The sequence below is a fragment of the Athene cunicularia genome (genome assembly GCF_003259725.1).
Source record: "Athene cunicularia isolate RWA chromosome 1 unlocalized genomic scaffold, athCun1 chr1_part2, whole genome shotgun sequence".
Lineage (NCBI taxonomy): Eukaryota > Metazoa > Chordata > Aves > Strigiformes > Strigidae > Athene > Athene cunicularia.
Genome location: NW_020799092.1, coordinates 66,630,514 through 66,653,790, shown reverse-complemented (window position 1 = coordinate 66,653,790; position 23,277 = coordinate 66,630,514). Strand labels below are relative to the sequence as shown.

At 36.3% G+C, this 23,277-nt stretch overlaps 1 protein-coding gene across 1 annotated transcript in view; it reads left to right on the top strand.

Annotated features, from left to right (window-relative positions):
• CPNE8 (copine 8) overlaps positions 1–23,277 on the top strand; it is an 89,816-nt gene that overhangs the window by 19,368 nt on the left and 47,171 nt on the right. The window contains exons 3-7 of the mRNA XM_026868559.1: positions 906–1,009; positions 4,131–4,170; positions 7,151–7,227; positions 18,079–18,142; positions 22,348–22,451. Of these exons, the coding sequence (XP_026724360.1) occupies positions 966–1,009; positions 4,131–4,170; positions 7,151–7,227; positions 18,079–18,142; positions 22,348–22,451 (329 nt within the window). The 5' untranslated portion in view covers positions 906–965. The remainder of the gene's footprint in view (positions 1–905; positions 1,010–4,130; positions 4,171–7,150; positions 7,228–18,078; positions 18,143–22,347; positions 22,452–23,277) is intronic.

The window sequence follows — 23,277 nt, the reverse complement described above, 5'->3', positions numbered from 1 at the left end:
TTTATTGATTTAGTTAAGTCTTGTCAATGAAGAGGTTGGCAGTCTTTGACTCATTCTAAAGTCTCTAGTCCCAAATTGCAGTTTTGAGGACTCCTTAATGATCTGTCAAAAAGCTTTTCAGTAGGCTATATTCAGATGTGTCTTGATACGCTCAATATGTAGGACAAAATGAAATACTCATTTCAATAATAACTCGTTCTTTTTTGGTTTGTTTTCTGAGTATCTTGAACAGTTAAAACAAGAACAAAATTATCACACTGATATGATCAGTCATTTATATCTGGGATGTATACAAACTGAAGTCAATCAAAAGTTTGGGGTTTTTTTCTAAATGAAAATATTTTCAGTTTGACGAGAACCGAGGCTTTTCCTGTAAACACCAAGAAAGAAAAGGCAAGGCATTTTGCAGAAAGCTCAGGGAGAGCAAAGATGAAAAGGGAGCTGAACTGAGGTGAAATAGGAGCTGCATAATGCAAAAATTACACAATTCTAATGAAATTACTACATTCCCTAACATTTAAAGCTCTCTGAAATAAGCAATATATGCAAGCATTTGCTTGTTGGTTTTGTTTTTTTGAGGAAATGGTGGATTTTTGTGTTACTGAATTTCTTCTACAACTTTTGTGGATTCTGATTGGATGTGGAAGCTGATGTTTATAAAGTTTAGATCATACAATACAGGATGTGCACCATTCTTTGTATTGAAATATGAGGTGTTCTGCCAGTCTACCTTTATCCACAGATAACTGATCTAGTCATGTGAACACAGTCATTTTCTTTCATGGTATCTGTTTAAGAGAAATTTTTACAGGGTCTCTTATATCTCATATATTGCTGGTGTTGGCAGTCTACTTAATTATATTTTATTATATCATGTGGCTTAAACTTACACTTTTCTTTTACAGTTTGGAAGAACAGAAGTAATTGATAATACTTTAAATCCAGATTTTGTAAGAAAATTTATAATGGACTACTTCTTTGAAGAAAGAGAGAATCTACGATTTGATTTGTAAGTTAACAATCTTTGACTCTAATATTGTAGCCTCTGTAAACATATTAAGTTTTGTTCAGCATAAAATTAACTTGAAAAGAGATTAATATCTGTTGATGTGGAATACATTAATAAACGTGATTGATTTAGCATTGCTTCCTCAGAAATAAAAGTGTAACATAATAATGACCAAGTTTTAAGAACCAGTCAAAATACAATCATGCTCATAATCATTACTTTTAGCAAACAGTTAGAAAGCTAAGGATGTCAAAATATTAAAATACTCTTGCAGCATAGCCAGTAAAACATGTAGTGACATACTGTCCGGAAATAAAATATTGTACAAGTAGTACAGAGCTAAAATTTTTACTAAAATAAATGCCAGTATGCATCTAACTATAAGAAACTTTAAGATTTTAAAATGAAAGCAGTTGTTTTAGAAGTAGAAGGCTTTTAACATTATTCCAGAAGTACTCATTTCACTCCACTCTTGAAATTGATTTGATTTTAACTCTATTCTTTGGAAAATAGAATTGAGTCCAGTTACCAGGTCAGCTTGCATGTCATCTGTTATATTTTGTATTATTCTTACTATTTCAGTCTTTGTGATAATCAAGCTTGTCTTGTTCTTTTAATTCTCAACCTCTTTTTTACTAGCAATTCTTCCTAACCTTGCTCTATGAGAAAGCACTTGAATAACCCTCATAGATATTTAAGGGAAAGCCATTCACTTAGTATGTATAGTGGCCACAATTGTTCTTTACATGTCCTTTTTAGTTGAAGAACCCATTCCTTATTTCTTTTTGCTTCCTTTACAAGATGTACTTTAGCTTGAGTTTTGTCAATTCTTATTTTGTGTTCCTCATATTTCTGGCTTCATGTGTATTTCTTTTAGTTTATTTGTTGTTGAGAAAGATTTAGGAGCATTATCTGTTAAGTTACTTACCGAATAAATATATCAGGACAGTGTAGTCTGTCTTCCTCTACTTTCTAATCCTAAACATTGAGGTCTCCTGACATGCTTTATGGAACTGTGACAAATCCTACTCAGGTGTTGAGTACAGTAGTGGTAAGTTGCAGTATTATTACTTCCCAATTTAAAGTTATGTTGCAAGTTTGCCTTGATATAGAAAGAGCATTTATTACATTTCTGTCTTGTAGACAGCAAAACAGATGAAGAAAAACTTCATAATTTGCCTAAAATCTCCTAGCAAGTTCATGGTAAAGCCATTTTTTAAATCTTCAAGGCTTTGGTCTTGAAGTGACTCTGACAGTCTTCATTTAAAAAAAATTTTTCCCCCCTCTGTTTATGGAATGCAAATCAATCTGTACATTAAGCAGGGCATGAAATAAATAGGGCAGTGATCACATTAGTGATCATATTTCCCATAGCAGTGGAAGAAAAAGTATGATGCCTGATAGGTGTATGTTAGCAAAGTTAAAGTTACATGTAATTTTGCTGATTCTGTTTTAAGCTGCCAGCAGGGTGTACTGAAATGCTTTTGAATGGCACTATTTCCTGTATCATGAAAACAAAAAAAGCCCCCATGTCTAACTTTTCTTTAGCTGTAAATGTCTTTTATAGCATGTCAGAATGCTTCTGAAGTTAACAAGAAGTGCTGGAGGGATGAGTGAGGAAAAAGGTTCCAATGTGTTCAGTACACGGATAGCAGCTAGCTGTTTCCATCTGGACTTCAATCATTTCATGGAGTGAAAGGAAATAGTCATTGCCAAGATAGATTACGGGATGCTTCTAGATGGCTAGGTACAAATTATTTCTTCTTCACCATGGAAGCCTGGTGCAGACTTCATTTTTCATTTTACAAATTGGGTTTAATGTCATTAAATCTGCTGAGTGTAACTGTTGCTTGCTATTTAAAATAGTAAGTAAGAGCTAATAACTTTGAAACAAAGGATTCTTCTCCAAGTGTGGGTAAAGAATTACTGAAAGAAAGACACAGTTGGGGCTGTGTAAGAGCCTTGATTTGGTAGCCTTTTACTCCTCATAGGATGCGTGTATGTTACAGGGAGGAGGCAGTATAATAGAAGAGAAGAGCAAAAGAAATGAACCAAGAGAAAACTAGGTTCAGTCTAGGCAAAGAAAGGAAAGTCTTTGAAGAACTTCTGGATAAGTACTATCTGAAAAGGACTTGAACCTGGAAAGGAAAATGCAGTCTTCTGTTTGATTCTTCATGTACTTGGAGAAATGGACTTCTGTTTGTTTATTTACAAAAAACCTGTAAATATCAAACATACTCTGTACTTATCAGAAAGATCTGACTGCTTTCTGCTGCTCTTCTGGATTACTTGGCATAAATCTATCTGGAATTCAAAGCTGAATAACTCATTTTAATGTTTGTCTGCAAGTGACCATATAGCCATAGTCTGTGAATTTACTTTAGAGCCCTATAATAATGGTGATGAGAAATGAAATATTGTAGAACTCGGACTTAAAAATGAGAATCTTGTATATCTACTCATGGATTAAAACTCCAATTTAGACAAGGAAAGAAACATCTTTAGAAAGCTTCTTTTTTTTAAACTCCTCAGCAAAATTGTGTACTACTGTTGGACACAGTGTTATTTTTGAAAGACAGAAACTCCTCATATGATTCATATTTTTTGCAACAAAAAGAAAGCAGTGATTATATCTCTGTTTTCTGGTTTTCTGATAAATTAGCATGAGCCCCTTCCTAAACTGTACAGCCACCAATGTCTCAGACCCCTTTCTGTTTATATTTCATGATTTGTTACTGATTTTGCCAGTGAAGCAATTCTGTTTTAGTTGTGTAGCTAGCCTTCATGTCAAATTGAGAGTTATGTTTTTTTGTTCAATTTCACCCAACAGTATGCAATTACTTTTTGTTATTTAAAAATAACCTCATGTTAGTGATTTCTATAGTCATTCCTTTGTTTACAAACATGTTTCTAAAGTTTTCCATAATCTTGTAATTTGTAATGATTCAATTTGCCTTCTTTACTGGTGACACTTTTATTCGCATTTCTGTGTGTGCATAAATTTTATACATTGAAATAGGTGAAAGAATTGTTTGATTTTTTTGTTTCTTTACATTGTCCTCAGATCTGTCATCTGGAAACTCAGATATAACTTTCCTTTTATTTTTTTTTTTTTTTTAAGTTACGATGTTGACTCAAAGAGTCCCAACCTATCAAAACATGTAAGTTTTTCCTTGCTATTTTGCTTTCTTATGCTAAAATGCTTATGCTTTCCTAAATATGTTTATTTTCATTTGACTGTAAGCAATACCAAATGCATAGACACAAATACAGCATTTGTGCTATGGTTAATAACATATATAATGCTTATGAGTATAATTTTAATGGGACATTCCTCCTGTAAAGGGCATATTTAAGCACACGTGTATACCTCTTCGGATATGAGATATGCTGCATTTTGTTGATACTTCTCTGGGTCCTAAAAGTTATAATAATGTTTTGATTGTGTCCTGATTAATATTAGTAGAAACCTTTTATGCTCATGTTGTCTTGAAGTGGAAGGGATTTAGAGATGCAGCAGTAGAATTCAGAGGCCTCTGAGTGATTTTTATTTTTTTTTTAAAAATAAATACAGGAAGGCTTTGGTAAAAGAACCTTTAGGAACCTGGAGCAAATGAAAAGAGAATAATGGAAGGAATGTTGTGTGTGCTTCACAGTGAAAAGATAAGACTTTTGACCATTGATCTCCAGTTAGATCCTGCCTGTAAAGATCTAAAGCCCCAGGCAAACTCTTTTCCATCTCTGTCATCAAGAAGAGGTGGTCTGAATAACTGCAATGCTAGCTAGGAGGATGCAGAAAATAAAAGTCTTCCCTATACTGTCTTCAGAAAGTTTAAAGCTTCATCCTGGGTTTCTGCCCAAGATCATTTGTACTTCTGTAGTAACTAGTTTATCTGAATTCTTTTATTTTTTCCCCAAACCATATTTCTTTGTACAAAACCTTCATAATTAAGTTTTAAGAAAAAAGACACTAGATAAATCAGTCACTGTGGAAGTGCAAACAAATATATATGCAAATATATAGGCTAGATTTCATTATTTGATTACTGCAACAGTTTGAGGGTCTTGCTGAGCCCATGGAAAAAAAAAGACAAAACAATAACAAACCAGTGTTCGTCTGAAGACTGTTCAAGTAGATCTTAAATTACATATGTGCCTGTTAACATTCTAATTAGTACAAGCTAAGCATACTCAGACACATTAGGTCCTGTTTTTTTAAACAGTGCCAATTTCCTGGAATCTCCAATTGTGGAGGGAAATTTTATTCTTTAGACATTAACATCAATATCAGAAATACATTTCCCTCCATTGTCTTTTAAGAGGAAATCTGTAGAAGCTGGTGTAGACTTTGTGTCTGTGCTGAAGACATCCAAACTACTCCGTATAATATTATGCACATGAAGAAGATGATGGCTCTGAGAACCCTAGGAAGGACGGTAGATAGAAATGTGTTTCTTAACCTTATCAATTAATTTCCATTATTTCCTAAGTGCTTGAGGTTGGTCTGGGTTGTTCCTTTTGCTGACAGCTTCCTGTATTTCTTAAGAGTTTGGGCAGTGAGTAGGTAGGAGGTGATCAGAGCTTTGCTCATATCCATGCACTGGGATCTTGGTGTTTCTGAAAAATGTCAGGCCAAGTAGTATTTGCTAGACTGCTCATAGTCACCTTGTGTAGAATAAGATCTTCCCTGTTCCTAAAAATAGTTGGCCCATTTCTTTGAAATACTGGGCAGTGTTACTTAATAGTTTGGGGAATGAATTTCAGTGACTCAATTTTGGCAAAATGAGAGGTAAATGAAGCAAGTTTTATAATGGCTATATGAACTAACCAGACCAGACAGTGCTGCTGCCATTGTAGCTGTCTGTAATAATGTTCCTAAAACTGTCTATCTGAAGTTAGACTTTCATGTTCATGGTAACTTCCTAATTTAACTAAAAAATAAGAGTAATGAACAACTGTTAATAGCAGACTGTGGAACTAATAGGAATTAATCATAGAAACTCCACCAAAAAAGAAACTAAAAGAAAATTGTGGAATACGTGGTTTCAGTGTAGAAAATGGTGTTATTTTAGACTGTCATGCCTGATGTTTTTAAAAATCAATGAGCTGAGTCTTTTCAGATGAATTTTAGCTATTTTAAAGGACTTAATCTTTATGGAAACAGTGTTGCACTGTCAGATCAGTTAAAGGACATAGTTCAATAAGTTATTTTTGCAGGGTTATTTTCCTCTTCAGTGGAATTAGTTCTCAGATCCAATTTGCTACATGACCGATAACTAACACAGCTTAGAGATGGGAATGAGTGGCCTGAGCTGAGAGAAGTCAGAACTACTTGTACCGATATTCACTACTATACACATTATCATAAAGTAACCGTTTGTTGTATAGGAATTAGTGTCTTGATTCTCATTACTGTTTGTGATCAAATCTCACAATCTATTTATTACTGCCAGTGATGCTAGGAAGAACAGACCTAGCAAGCTCTTTTCACTTGAAAGATAAGGAGTTGGATTGCAGCATAAATTTTTTTTTTTTCAATATACATATAACAGTTTGGAAATCCATTCTTTATTTTATAGTGCTTATGTTACAGAGAGATACAGTATGAATATTAGCTGATTTTTGGTGATATAGTTAAATAATTAAACACAAAAATTAAGTCTGTATTTAAAGCGATGCTTGTGTATAATTGTCAATCCAGGATTCTCATACAGATTCTGCACAGGCATGCATTTCTGCAACATAATTAACTTCAAAGTAATTAATATAATCAGTGTAGAATCTCTTTGTAAAGAGAAATTTATTAAAATGCTTCAGTTAAAAAAGGTAAAATAGTAGTCATGTTTCTAATACTTTTAAAGTTTTTTTCCTTCTCAGTTTCATTTTTGTTGATGAAAAACAATATGTAAACAGTGAGTGCATTAGAATTACTTCTGTAAATGTAACCCAGTGTTATGTAAAATAGGTGAGTCTGGTTTGTGATTAATTATTGAATAGTTACTATTAAAATGCAGTGTTCAGCAGAAGGTGTTCTACAGAAGGTGTTCTACAATAGTGAACAGCCCTGATAAATTGGAAACCAATTTTTTTTTTTTTCAATGTGAAATATGAATTCTGAGTCTTGATGTTACTGCTTTTCAGGATTTTTTGGGACAGATGTTTTGTACACTGGGAGAAATAGTTGGATCACAGGGGAGCAGACTGGAAAAATCAATTGTGTAAGTATGTAATTCTTGAATGTTGGATGAATACATACTGCCTCATGAGGTGAGAGCTGTGGGGTTTTTTTGCTGTGAGATATCTTGATATGCAGAATTGACAGTCATGGCTTCTAAGAGAATAAATTGTTAGGTACAATAAAGTCTTTATAGACGATGATAATGTAGGTTTCTATTTGGACAATTAGCGAAGAAATTGACTCATCGAAAGTTTTTGTCTCTTTCATTACATCTTGAACTAGAAATAGTTTTGAGTATACTAACATTTTAAAAGTTTTTCTTTCTATTCTTAAATATTTGTTTTCTATTCCTAAATAGTGTTTAAGTAATTGAAAATATTTTACAATTTCTATCTAAACCCATGCTATAAATTCACATATGACATTAAAAGCAAACATTTAAAGGTATAGCTGGATATTTTTGATTTTGGTCTTTTGATTGGGATCTTTTGTGGTTTGTTTTTTTTTTTTCTTTTAATAGTAATTGCACTGCAGTGAATGATCATGAATTTGGTTACTCTGTCTGGAGCATTCTTCTCCTCCCATTTTACTGGGTTCATTATGAGTAATATACCAGGGTTACTTCATTTACTTTTCATTGCTGATTTCCTTGTAAGGGCAGATGAATTTTTCAGGTTTAGCAAGACTTATATTATTCTAGGCCAGACTTTGGGGAAAATACCACACAGGGCACATATTCTGACTTTGTATTCATATAACAAGAACCAGGATCTGGATGAACTAAAATTGTCAGAATTTAGAATGTAATTAGATACTATTTAAGTATAATTGCAAATGAAAAAAGGCTCTCAAATCCACTTATATTAATGATGCAAAACTAATCTAATGTAAAATTCTTAAGAAATATGTTCCTAGCTGTACATTTTTTTCTATGTATATATTTGATGTAGTTAACCATTTCTGTTACTCAGGTGACCCTTTTAAGTTTAAGTAATAGCTTTGAAGTCCTGGAAAAAGTCTCAGGGGTCAGTATTTTGTTATCAGTGTCCAAAATGGACCAGTAGTAGCCCTTTTCCCTAGATTTTATTAGAGACTTTTTTCTTGTTTCTGTAAAGAACTTAATGTCATTGATAAAATAATTTTTAAAAACTATTTCTCTAGTTTATATCAAACAACATGGTGATGTTCTGTGGAGGTGGCCCTAAACTTTTCATTGTGGTGAAAACAGCGGCCAGCTTCAAGGGGACTCACATATGATAGCTATCATTTTCTCTTTTAAGAACTTTGAAGTGTTGAGCTGTCATGAGTTTTTAAACTCGAAAACTCTTGTCAATACTTGAGTCCAATTAAATTATTAAATTTTTACAATTCCAATATAAGCATAAACTTGGAAAAGCATCTGAAATTTCATATTTCCATGCCCAAAATAATTTCATATTGTCTCTAGAACTCTTCCTGGGTGAAATAACAGTTCAGAACAGATCATTTAAATTGATAAACCAAAAGAGAATTTACTTAGTTTTCCTTTAATTTAATCTAAGGGTCCTTATGAAATCATAAAAACTTTAAAATAAAGTAAAATATTTCAATTACAAAATCTATCGTAAAGTTCCTTTAATTACATTTTAAGTTTAGAAAATATTTTAATGGGATTTAATCTACTTGAATTTCTGAGATTTATGCATACCTGAAACAAATCCTATTGAATCCTAAATGTCAGGGTTTGGCTAGTACTTCTTTGTGGGGAGGCATTCCTGTAATTATGGCCTTGACTAGATTCTGTCTGTAAACGTCTTCCAATCATTTGGGTTTTGTACAAAGGCAAATTTCAGCTCTTCAGTAGTACTCATCATACCATTCATGCTGAAAAATCAAGTAACATCAAAAAACTTAGTCTTTGCAAAACAATTTCACAGTGTTTTACCAAAATAAGCCTTTGACTTAGTTTCCCTAATTTACAGACAACTGCAGATGATTCAAATTGATCTGTAACAAATGTAAGCGGTTCGTTCTCTTGCTGAGTTCCATGAGTGCTTATGGTGGCTTGACCCTGACTGGATGCCAGGGTCCCACCAAAACTGTTCTATCACTTCCTCCCTCGGCTGGATAGGGGAGAGAAAATACGTAACAAAAATCTTGTGGGTTGAGATAAGGACAGGGGGAGATCATTCACCAAAACTGTCATGGGCAAACCAGACTCCTCTTGGGGAAAAATTAATTTATTACCAATCAAATCAGAGTGGGATAATAGAAGTAAAAGCAAATCATAAAAACTCCACCCCCCCAGCCCTCCCTTCTTCCTGGGCTTAAATTTACTCCCTATTTTCTTTACCTCCCCTCCCCCAGTGGCACAGGGGATGGGGAATGGTGATTGCAGTCAGTTCATCACACATTTCTGCCGCTCCTAACTCCTCAAGGGGACGACTCTTCACTCTTGCCCCCTGCTTCAGTGTGGGGTCGCTCCATGGGAGGCAGTCCACCATGAGCTTCTCCAACGTGGGCCCATCCCCTGGGCTGCAGTTTTTCAAGAACTGCCCCAGTATGGCTCCCTTCCACAAGGTGCAGCCCTTCAGGCACAGGCTGCTCCAGCGTGGGTCCCCCGCGGGGCCACAAGTCCTGCCAGAAACCTGCTCCAGCGTGGGCTCCTCTCCCCACGGGGCCACAGGTGCTGCCAGGAGCCTGCTCCAGCGTGGGCTTCCCACAGCCACAGCCTCCTTGGGGCACCCCCTGCTCCAGTGTGGGGCCCTCCCCGGGCTGCAGGTGGAGATCTGCTCCTCCGTTCCCCTCCCTGGGCGCAGGGCACAGCTGCCTCCCCATGGGCTGCCCACGGGCTGGGGGGAACCTCTGCTCCGGGCCTGGAGCACCTCCTGCCCTCCTGCTTCACTCACCCGGGGGCTGCAGGGTTGTTTCTCTCACATATTCTCACTCCTCTCTCTGGTTACAGTTTTCTCTTCATTTTTTTTTTCTCCCCTTCTTACATATGTTATCCCAGAGGCACTAACACCATCGCTGATGGGCTCAGCCTTGGCCAGCAGCGGGTCCACCTTGCAGCTGGCTGGCATTGGCTCTATTGGACATGGGGGAAGCTTCTAGCAGCTTCTCACAGAAGCAACTCCTGTAGCCCCACCACCACCAAAACCCTATCATACAAACCCAATACAGTGCTGTGATCATTACTGCTGCAACATCCTTTAACAATATGGTTCATACTCTCCTTAATATTCAGAACTGAGGTCAGTAATAAATGCATTTTGCTGAATTTTGAGGGGTTAGAAATACAGTTCAGTCATCTGATTACTGTATTTACAGTAATCGTTCCTGCCCCTCTGCAGCCTCTCCTGCCCTCCTCACCCTTCCCCCCCCAAGGACCATACCAGTACTTTTTATATTCTTTATTTTTGAATCAAGGGCTTAATTTTCCTATACATAAACAGTTCTATTAATATCACTACATGTTCCATATTATTTTCCTTCTCTGTATTGGTGGGACTATGCACACTGAGAACTACTTCATTTTAAGGGTAAATAAATTCTTCAACTCTGCAGGTTAGGAAGGTTTCAGTATCTGCAGCATAATTCAGGAAGACTCTTATGAACAGGCTACTTAAACTTAAAACTTAAACTATGCTAACAGTAACATAGTATGCTAGAAGTAACACTGCTTCACTGTATCACTTCCTTAAATAACTTGAAAAGCTACCCAGGAAGAGGTACTGTAAAACTGTGTGACGTTCTGTTGTCATCAAAGTTTTCAGATGAACCGTAAGATGTCTTTCAATTTCAGTAGTTCATCACAAGTTGTCTGCAATGAGAGATGTTGTCTAAAACTTAACACTAAAATCAAAAGGAAAAAAAACTCCAACCAAAAAAAACACACCAAAAAACAGCCCCCCAAAACCCTAAAATTGACTGCATCAGTATTATGAGTGTTAAATTACTGTTTAATAGATTATCACTACTGTGGAACACTAGAAAACTGCTAAATGTAGTCTAGCTCCTTCATAAAACCCCTGCATAAACAGTGAAGAATCAGCTGATCAGAGTATCACATTTCTAATAGAGTCATACGAAATCATTAACTTCAGCAAATATTGCCATTATCAGACACCAGTGTTTTGTGATTCTCTGCTTAATCCCATCCTGGGTATTAAACTTTTAAAACCTTGTCCAGGAAATAGTCTTGAGGACAAATATAGTAAGTAATATAATAGGTGTACTAGGTTCTGGTATTAAAAACACTTGTCTGCAAATGAAGAATGAGAGGCACAATGGCAGGTGGGGGAGCCCAAATAATACCTTGCCCTGGCTGCTTGCAGACCCATCAGCCCACTGAAGTCCCAACTCCAGACCCACAAAGGAGCACAGAGTTACAGGCAGGTGAGGGAACTCCAATAACGAAATTAGAGAAACAGACCCAGCCCACCAGGGCTGTCCCAGAAGAGCCTCAGCACCACACACTCTCTGCTTGTTCTGGACATGGTTTCAGTTCTAGATGGTGCGCAGGCTGTTTGCAGCATGTGACTGTCTGCTTGAGCACACCAACACTATCCTGTCAATTGGGACAAGAGATTGCCCCCATTTTGTTTATTTCCACTAAAACAAAAGTTCACTAACTTTTCACTGTCTAGTTCTAACTTATGCTAACTGCCACAGTGAATTGCAACTCCACTGACTTTTTTGACTAGTTGTTAGTTGACTCTAATGGAAGCCTTTTGTGACATGGTCAGAGAAGGGTGCTGACTTTGAATACACCCATATTTAGTAAGACAAATCTTGCTGACTTCTTGAAGGCCTCTATAGTTCTTTCTGGTTTTAAAGTGATAAATTATTCATCATGCCACACTTTTTTTTTTTCTGAGAAAATTCCTGAAATTTATTTTAAACATTTAGATTAAAAATCATCCATTAAGCAGTTTATTATCACTTGGTACAGGTTAAGTGAGGTCTGAAGTAAGTAACAGCTGAAGTTTAATGTTTGGGATTAGCTATGAGAAAAATCAATGAAGTTTCTATGGGGGGAAAAAAGGTCTTATTATTTCACAGTAGTGTGGGCCTGTGTCATACATTTTCTCTTGGGTAAACAAGCATTGTTCGTCTGGCTTCTGCTGTTCTGTTATATGGCAGTTACTGAATGGAACCCTGAAAAATTTCAGTTGTCCCCCCAAAAGATTTTGAAATACACCTTTCTTTTTGTGTATGTGGTGTGGGTAGATATTTGTTAATGAGAAAGTGTTCATTATTTTTTATCAGCTCTTCCCAGTATTCAGGTTTTATTTTTGCCATTGGTGCTTTTGACAGTGCTGTGCCTAGGCAACTGTTCACTCTGGACTCTCTGAAGTCTAGATACCTTGATGTTGAGGAGACATTTGTTGTCTTATTTTATTTATTAAGCTATTGCATTGCACTTCAGGATTGTTTGCTTAGTTACATGTGTTTAATGTCTTAATATTCAAATAATAATAATTCAACTGACAATAATGCATGTCTTCCATTCCTAAGGGTATTTACTGCTTTGAATTTACCATTCTCTTCACAAAGTCAAGTCAACTTGAATATTCTTTATGATCTGTCACTTGAGATCAGAGAGCTTTTTCTCTTCACAGTATTTCTGAAATTCATTACTATTTTGCCTTTTCTGTTCTCTGCCAACATATATATAAAGAAGAGAATGTCCAGTGCTCGTTTAGTCCCTACAGAAGTAGCACTTTTTATACTTAAGCAACAACTTGAGAAGCTTGAATTCCATTCTCTGATTGGCATTCGAGTAAGCTCTGCCATTCTTTCAAAATTAAAATTAGAAAGACTTGAAGCTTAAATTTCAGATCTATCTACTTTGGACTTTTAAAAGCCTCCTGAGATTTAGATCTCTATGGCTGCCATGAGCTGGCCAACTCTAAGTCTAATTGTATATCACCAGGGAAAGTTCCTGTAGAAAGTCTACCATGAAAGGATACTCTTGTCCTTCATCTCAAGCCCAGAGGGTCACCGCTGCAGTGATCTGTCAGGCAGGCTGAAACATACCTTGCTACTAACCTTCATGGTGAGTGTAAAAGAGAAGATATTTTTCGTCTTTGCATTTTTCTTCTTTGCATACATGACAGAACATGACTTGCAGTTTCATGGGCCTTACAAGCATCAGCAGATTATGCCTCTGAGGCATGAACCTGATAGTATTTGGTCTTGCAGGTATGAGGATGTCTCCTGAACCTTGTGCTCTGTTTCTGACAATATGAAGGGCTTTGAATTTGACACAGTCTGTCACAGAGGACTCTTGCTCCCAGTAAAGTAGTACACTAGCCTGTTATCTGTATGACTATGAGCATTTTTGTTCAAGAACATACTATAGTATTGCACTTTATTTTACTGACTGGCTGGCTACAGAGGTGAACATTTGCTCTTCATAGTTTATCTTGGAAAATAAATGTAGTCATTCAAAGCATATGAATCTGACATTTTAACAGTATTGTCTCTCTACCTTTTGGGTTACTAGATTAATTAAACGCCTTCTCAAGACAAACTCCATGTGTAAGATTTACTCAGACTGGCCTTGCCTGCCCCAGTTGTATTAGCATGAAAGGATGAGGTGCAGATTTATCTACTTCCAGAAATGACACAGCTTTATTTTTCTCTCAAGAGAGTATCACCTTCCCAGACATTATTCAGAGTTAGATATTTGCATGTTCTGTCTTCCTAGAGAGAAGGTGCTAGCCACATTTATAACTCTGAGCAAGGCTTCTTTCAAGATCTACTAAGTGCATTCCTGTAGGGATTCCCTTTAATGAGGAGGCACAGATATTGCAAAGCTTAATGAGCATTCTATGCCAGTTACTCACATCTGAGTGCCATTGCCTGCTAATGAGGCTGTACTGGAGCCAGCTGGCCTGTTTTGGGCAGTTCTTTCTCCTGTCATCTTGCTGTGAGCATAATTGATAGAAAAACATCCGAACCCTGCAATTGGGACTTCCTATGTATTTGTCCTATCCTCTTATCTGTGGTTGTGACTGCCAGAGGGCAAGTAAATTACTCAGGGAAAAGACTGTAAATTTTTGAATGATCTGAAAGATGTTTCATCCTCAGCCTCATTGCAGTTTCAGCTTGCAAAATTGGAGGTTCTGTTTAACCTCTCAGGTTTGAATTTCCAGACAAATTGTCATATTTCTCCACCAACTCTGGAAAGGTCCACTTTTCAGTCCTTGTTAAAGCCCAGGTGGTCTTCAGAATGTCCTTTCATACATCTCTAGGTGTTGCAGGTGTGGTGTCTCAATCATGGAATCATTTGTTCTAAGGAGACAATAATTACTCCTCAAGACTATATCTTGTCTACAGATATGCAGGTATTGCTGAGGACCTTTCATTTAATAATGGTTTTCTGTTCAGTTTCTGTAACAGTCAAATTATTTGTTCCCTCAAATACTGTCCCAAAAGAGGCGATCACTGTATAACACCTACAGGTTCTGGGCTCTCAAAATAGTAGGACCCACTGAAATGTCTTCCTCACATTTTACCTTCCTTTATTTAGTTTGTACCCTGTTCACACTTAGACTGGCACATTTTCTATATCTGTCAGATAACTAGCACTGAGTGTTGCACTTGACAGTGGTTATGCAACACAGATTGCCTCATTATTACCCCACAAATACTGATCTGTAACCCTTCCCAATGAAAATTAATGCTGAGAAATTGGTTGCCTGAACATAAATTCTGTCTGTGCCACAGAACCAATTCCAGGGCAGCTCAATAGCAGCTATTCCTTAAAGCTAAAGACAATGGACAGTGGCACTGCGTTGTGGATTTAAACAGACGAAACTCTTACATGCTTGTCTTCAAGGTAATATTAGTCTGTATGTCCCTGGCAATTGGAAGGACTGGTCTGTCATGCTGAATCTCCAAGTAATGTATTTTTATACAGTGACAAAACCAGCTTGAAATTGTTTTGTTATTTTCTCACAAGGCTTTATTGCTAGTTAAAGGTATTTCCATTTGGCTGATCTGTGACTACTGAAGTTTTTCTCAGGGTGCTGACTTTACATTTAGGATTTTTTTCTTAATTAATTGTTTGTAAGGGAATTTGTAAAAGAACAAGCTCTTTAGTGTCTGGAAATGGTTGAGTGCTTTTTTCCTGCTTGTAGTCTCAAGACAAGCATACAAATTTTGTACTTAATAGCATCACAAACTCTAGAGATCATTTGGTAGAGTTTTGAGTTCCTGAATAATGAGAACTTTTTGTTCTGTTGAGAAATTCTGTGCTAGTTTTGATTAAGCATTTCACCTCTTTGCTAGCCGTCATGCTAATATTATTCTTTTTTAAAGCACATGTCCTTGAGAACCTTGGTGACATGTCAAGCCAAACCTTACCCCAAATGCTTTCAGATATGACTATACTGTGTGTACTTTTTACATCTACTCAGTAAATAAGAATGACTTATTTTACTGGCATACCCACCCAAATATCTTCAGGGAATTGCCTCTCCATATCCCCCATCCTTCAGAGTGATAATTCCAGACACGTGTATCTCTTGAGGCTGGGCATTCCTTGACCTTCATGTTCATAAGATGAAAGGAAGCATGTCTTTGCATAAATGTTTTCATGTGTAAATCTCAGTTTGAGACAGGCAGACATTGGCTGCCATGTATTATAACTGCAGGCAAGGTGGCACAAGGTTCTCTGTCAAATGGCAACTGTTTGGTGACCAGTTTGTCAGAAATGGGGCTTGCTTATCAACAGTTTACTTCAGGCCTCCAGCTCCTCAGGAGGTGATCAGAGTTGTATTTTTCACAATCTAGCATTGGACACAATAATCTTTTGAAAATGGGATAAATCTATTTGACTTTCATACCAAAGGAAATGTTTGATGCTTTTTCTTTAAAGTAGTGTCACTGCCCAGACTGTGTCTCTCATATGTTCCTAATGGCACAGTTAAGTGAACGCAAATACTTCAGTAGTAAGAATTTTGGTTCAAGCAATGGTAATTCTGATACCAGTGCTTTCTGTTTCAGTTGGCATAACCAACAGAATTTTGGTTCTGGGAACTTCTGGTTTTTTTAGTTACACTTGTAAGACTTCTATTTCTTTCTTCCCTGTCAAAGCCGGTATCATGGTCATTTGTTACTTGAAACATTTTACCATGTAAGGTTAATATCACCCTGATAACTAAGTAATTTATACTACTGCAATTACTACCAAATTTCTGAAGATTTTGAAGCTTCGAGAAGTACTGTTCAAAAGAAAAGATGCAGCTTTTTAATCTTTTGAAAATCAGATTTCAATTTTAAGATCCCCTTGCTACAGAAGCTAAAATGGGTAATTTTTGGTCTTGAGCTGTTGAAGGGTGACAGATTTGAAGCCATATAATTTGAAGGAACTGTGACTCATACTGTGTAGCATTTGAAATGACCATATTATTTTTTTCTGTTATTTGAAGAAAATTCTCCAGTTTGATCTTGAAGTATTGTACTTTATAAATCATCTCACATTAAATGGAGGAATGCCATAACTTTTGTATGTATTTAAATGGTCATTTAAAATTTCACAATAAAAACCTGAACAGATTCTCTATCTACTATTTTTCTTGTGAAATTCAGACTTAGAATGTAGCACTGACGAGGTCCAGGAGAGCAGTCATGTGATTACTGGCAAATGACTGCAGTGGTATAGGAGCACCAGTTCCTGATGTATTCCTTACAGACCTAAACATCAACTTCTAAACAACAGTTTCAATGAGCTTGTAGAAATTTGCATCAGTATTTGCTCCTGTATTCATAATTTCAAAACTTTATCTGCTCTAAGAACTGTTTTCCCACCAGTTCTTTATTAATCATAATCTTGCTAAACTTATTTAAAATTATAGAACATTGTAAAAATTTTCAGAAGAATTAAGTAGAACTAATAAGCAAAATAAGAAAGATGTAAATGTTTACATTAAGTTTACATAAAGTTTTGTCATAACAGAAGAACAGAAGTGCCCTCTAGTTCTCTTAGAAAAACCTAAAAATACAAGCAATTTTAAAATATAACTTTACCTTCATGTCTTTTTGGAAAGAATTTTCATTCAAATAATTATTTTCAAGAAAGATGTAAAGAAATCAAGAACTAGAAATGAAACGAGTATGAGCAACAGCATTAGTTTTGAAAAAAATTGCCAAGCTGTGTGATAATAGACATTAGGATGTTGCAGAACTTCTCATTTATAGTATAGCATCATGCAAAAAGTTGCATCTCTATATTAGTATTTACCCCTGTCCCCTCCCCCATGCCCCATGCCCCAAAAGGCTGCTGGCACTGAATACTATCAGATTACATGTGGCTTTTCTATTCCTGTGTTCTTTACTCTTAGGATCTGGTTTGTGCTTTCTGGAGTTGCAGCAACATGTTTTTAATTGCTGTCTGTGTGAATTATGATTGATTTTGCAACTACGGTATCTGATATGATGATGAGTTATTACATGCCTTCATAGACATTTCAGAATAAATGTAAACTAAAGCTGGTGTATAGTTTTAAATATATTTTAGGTATTTTGTTTAAGGAAAATTTGCAAAAGGTTGCTTTTCACATATCAGTAAGCTATAGAGCCATCTCTAAACAAAACGTCAGTGGGGGAGCAGGAAATAGAATTCCAGTATTGTTATTTCATCCCATTTTAACTTTTTATGCTATTTCCTCTAAAATTTCAAGCTGATTTCTTTCTTCCTAGGTAGAATAAATATGCAACTCATTTACCAATTCACTTAGCGTAAAACAAATTTTTTATACAGGATAAGTGACAAAAAAGGGAAACTGTGTAGCATGCCATCAGTTTTGTGGCTTGAAAGCTTACCTTGTGCTTATCTGTGTCAGTTGTAACTTTCATAAATATTAAGAAACTGAAGTGATGTAGTTGTATTTTCTTGCAGAGGAATTCCTGGGAAAAAATGTGGGACAGTCATAGTAACAGCAGAAGAACTAGGCTGTTGCCGAGTAAGTGTGTGTTCATTGCTTTTGAAAAATAAAATGATTTTGTGATTTACACTGTACCAGATTGTCAAAGTATAAGGTATAAATTTACATTTTGTGATATATGTAAGAAGTTTGGATACTTTTTCCTATCAGTTACTCTTAGTTTTAGGTAGAAGAAGCAGAAAGAAGTAGAAAACAATAAAAAGCATAAAGTTTTTGATTCTTAGATGAGTTATAAATCTAGTTCCCCGAGTAATTAATCCCATTTTAATCCTTTACTATCCATTTTTTCACAAAGATCCATTTGTTTCAATCATGGAATTCTATTTCCATTATGGAATATTGACATTATGTGTATATTGAAGTAAAATTTTGGATATTTGACCTTATAGTTAAAAGGTTTTATGCTAATAGTGAGTCATATTATTTAAAAAAAACGTGAAATAAATGTTTACTGGAAAAAAAACTAGTAAGGTATTTCAAAGAATAGCCATAAAATACGAGTTTAAACAGTTTTCTTTAAAGAAGGTAAAGACTTCTGTGTCCTATTAATAGTAGATGTCTACTTATTTAACATAAAACAGAAAAATATTGGAGGGAGGGAAAGTGGGTAATTTGGCTGGTTAAGGGAAGAGACGTGGTGTGGTCATAACCAGGAGTAGTGTCACTATTCCTCACTCTCCTAGGGTTCATGGAAAAGGAGACTGGACAGAGGAGGAGGCTTACTGGTCAGAAAGCACCCGCGAGCCAGGCCACCTCAAGTTGCTTCCCAGCATTGAATGAGCAAGCAGCATTCCGTAAATTGTAGGGAAACAGAGACTAGAAGGAAGAATAAGGAAGAATTGTACATATGGGGTGATAAATACTGTTTGGAATCTGAGTAGGGAGGCAACTTCTCATAGCATGGTATATATTGAATGGCGCTGTAGGGTGTATCTTTTAAGAGTTTGTAATGACAAGATAGCAAATCTTAAATGAAGAAAGGAATAGTATCAGACATTTGATGAGAATGTACAGGGGATATGGAGAGTAAAAGATTAGATACATAAAGCTACAAAAATCCTTGAGGCTTGAAGAGATTTGTTTCTGGGGCTTAGTTTTTTTAATTGGATAGTGTTGAGGGGGCCTTTTGTATAACTTCTAACTTTCATATTGCGTCATGAGTGGTTAATTTTTTTTCTATTTATATAATAGTCATGTTTCTCTTTTTACATATCCAACAAAAGTTTATCTGCTTAGGCTTTATTTTCTTATTTTTATTAGATACTTGAAGTAAAAACAAATCCTTAATTTTGTGCCTTACTTCCAGATTAGTCAAGTTTGTATTATTTTTCTGCAGAAGTAGTATAGTGGTATGTTTGAATAGAACATGGACTCAAATCTTATTTACCTTTTCCAGGCAACCTGCTGGTCCCACACAGTTATATTAATAGGGTGCACCAGCTCAGTCTCATTTAACTGCCATTTAGCAGTAGGAAATTCCCCTGTTACTAGTATGAATGAATTAAATATGGTCATGGAAAATGCCTGTCTTTTCCCTGTTTTACATTGGCTCAAAATTTGTATGTAGTACATGATCAAAATGTTCACACTTTTATCAGATGACAAAATGGGTGCATCATTTAATTGTTTTCCTGCAGCAATTGTACTTCTAATTTCTTACGAAGTTAAGCACCTACAGCTCTTAAGAGATGTTTGTCATCACCCCAAACATTTACTGGTAACCTTTAAAGAGACGAAAGGTGATTTTTTCCTGATATTCTGGGTTTAGCCTTCAAGACCAGTATTTATATCCCAGTTGTAACGAACTACTTAAAAGTCACAAATATGTCATTAAATCAGTAATCAGAACAGGATTTTTTTTTCTTCTTTCCCTTCTGGTGAAGACAAATACTAGGTGCCTTTAAAGGCCTTCATATTCTTCCAGATTCACCACAATTTTGCATATGTGAGGACTAGTTCAAAATCACTGAGGGGAGCTTGCAAAGAATTTGGGATTCAGTCTTGCTCTCTTGCTCTCTCTTTTGGATTCTCTGTTATGCTCCTTAATGGGTACACTCTCTCACAGTCTCTTGCACTGTCTCACCAGCTGCTACATTCTTTGTGATGTTTTCCTACCTAAGTTTATTCATTATTTGGATTAATTCTTATCTTCTGAGATTTTTGGCCAAACTTTTATAGCTCGTATTCAGTATGGCAAAGATTTTTAGAATCACTGAATTGCTGAGGTTGGAAGAGACCTTGGGAGATCATGTAGTCCAATTTTCTGCTCTTAGAGCAGGTTACTTGGAGCTCTGTGCAGTCAGATTTTGAGTATGTCCAAGCAGACTCCACAGTCTCTCAGTGCTTCACCACACTCACATTAAAAAGTTTTTTTTCCTTGTATTTAAATGGAATTTCCTGTATTTCAATTTGTACCTGTTACCACTTATTCTTCCACTGGATACCACTAAGCAGAGTATGTTTACTCCCTCCTATCAGATATATATACAAATTGATAAGATCCCCCTGAGCCTTCTCTTCTCCGGGCTAAATAATTCCAGCGCTCTCAGCCTCTCATATGAGAGATGGCCCAATCTCTAAATCATTTTAGTGACCCTTTTGCTGGAATGGCCATGTCTTTCTACAACTACTGGTTTTGTATCATTTGTAAACTTGCTGAGGGTTTAATCAGTCACATCATCCAAGTCATTAATGAAGATGTTTGATATTATTTGCCCCATTTTTGACACCTGGGGTACACCACTAGTCTCCAACTGGACTTAGTGCTGCTGATCATGACCCATTGAAGCCAGCAGTTCAGCCAGTTTTCAGTCTACCTTACTGTCCAGTTATCTAGTCCATATTTCACCAGTTTGTGAACAAGAATTTTCTGGGAGACAGTGTTTAAGGCCATGCTAGAGTCAAGAATACACAACATCCACTAGTCTCCCCTCATCTACTGAGCTACTCATTTCATGAGGAAAGGCTTCAGGTTGTTCAGGCATGAATTTCCCCTTTGTAAATCCACACTGATGACACTCAGCCACCTTTTTGTCTTTCACATGTTTGGAAATGTTTTCCAGGATTACTTGCTCTGTCATCTTCTCAGGGACTGAGGAAAGACTGGCCTGGATCCACTTCCTTGCCCTTTCTCAAAGATAGGAATGACATTTGCTTTGTCCCAGTCCTCAGGAACTTCCTCTGAACATCATGACTTCCCGAAGATAATTGAAAGTGTCCTCACAGCAACATTGGCCAGCTCCATCAGCGCTCACAGATGCATCTTACCAGGTCCCATGTACTTCTGTATGTCTAGTTTGTTTAAATATTCCCTTAGCTGATTCTCTTCTACCAAGGGCAATTCATCCTTGTTCCAGACTTTCTCAGGGCTGGGTCTCAGGTGCCCAAGGTTCTTGAAGGCAAATCTTACCAGTAAAGACCAAGGCATAGAAGGTTATGAGAAACACAGTCTTTTCCATGTCCTTCGTCACTTGGTCCCTTGCCCCACTCAGTGGTGAACCCACATTTTCCCTAGTCTTCCTCTTGTTGCTGTTACACCTTAGACCTGTTTACGGAACACCGTCTTCCGTCAGGCTCTGCCCCAGTTAGCTGGTGAGTCTGCAGGTTTATCTTTGCATTTATAATCTTTCTTCAATTCTTGACTCTACCCAAAGAGGTGATCATGTGTGACTATCGGTTTGCCTGACCACAGTAAAGAAACTTTTCTCATTATTTGTCATCAAAATGGGTGTATTTGGTATCTTCCAGGCTCACTTTCTGGAAGCTTCTAGACTCTTTAATAGCAAGCTGCTAAGCCATTTGCTTTCCAGACAGTGGGACCAGAAAACTGCAGGTTTAAGTCACTGAAGGAATGAGGCTTAGTCGCCTCTCACAGGAGTTTTTTTAAATTAATTCTAATATGCATTCCTTGCCTGTGCATCTACTTTCCTCAAAATGCTAGTTTGGATGTCAGAAAATAGAGGAAAAATCCTGAGGCATTTAATATAGAAATTTACCCTTCCTCGGCACCTCCCTATGAAGGAATTCTCAGTTCCAGCAGTTCAAACTGCACTATAGAGACATTTCAGGAATACAAATATGTAGAAGGCATCTAGAAGACAGATATTCTCCTTTATTTTGTTTTCAACATGTATGGTTATTAGTCAGTGATTATTTTTTTTAAAATTTATTTTAGTTTAGTAAACTGCATGCTGTATGTAATTTTTCTGTATTACCCATTTCAGGATTCAGTTTTGATGCAGTTTTGTGCTAACAAGCTAGACAAGAAGGACTTCTTTGGGAAATCTGATCCTTTCCTTGTATTTCATCGAAGCAATGAAGATGGCAGGTAGATGCCTGTTAAGTATTTCTGCTGCTAAATAGTAGGCAACTTACATATTTGCAGATAGTATTATAATTTTTATGTTTTTATATTTGTCAGATTAAGCTCAGCTTCTTTTATAGTGTTTGTTGGATTTAATTATGTTATGCAGTATAGCAGTAAAACTATTGTAACAAATAGATCAAATATTGTAACTCAGGGTTTTAAGAGTTAAATGTGTGATAAATCTGGAGCACTGTGAAAATTAATTGTAATAAAAATAGTTAAATAGCATTACTTTTACTAAGATATAGGATGTCTTTAAATAGAATTCTCAAAGAAAATTGTAGCTGCAGAATATGCTAATGCTTAGAAATTGTTTTAGATAAAAACATTTTATAGTGCATTATCTTTTTGACAGAGTTCTAGGAAACACAATTCAAAAATACCTTAAATAATAGAAATTTTTTTTACAAGTGGCTGTTTGCTACATTCATGCTTTAATTTGTTAAAGTAGATTAAGCTCTCCTGTTCTGCTGCTAAGACTTGACGTGCCAGTATATGGTGGTCATGCTGCTTACATGGGGGTCTACTGGCAGGGGGAGTTTTCTTGGAAACTGATAGTCCTCTCATGTAATATCATATCGAACCAAAGGCTAGACATGTATAATATTACTTGTTTCAGTAGCTTAACAGGAATAGTTGTTAACATAAACCTATGTTATGGGTATATGTGCGTCTGTTCCCTTCTTTTCTCTGAGGCAGATTATAGGAACAGTTTCCTGAATAAATGTAGAATATCTTAAGTTGCAAGCCTGGAGGACTTACAGCTCCTTTGTCAGTGACATTAAGG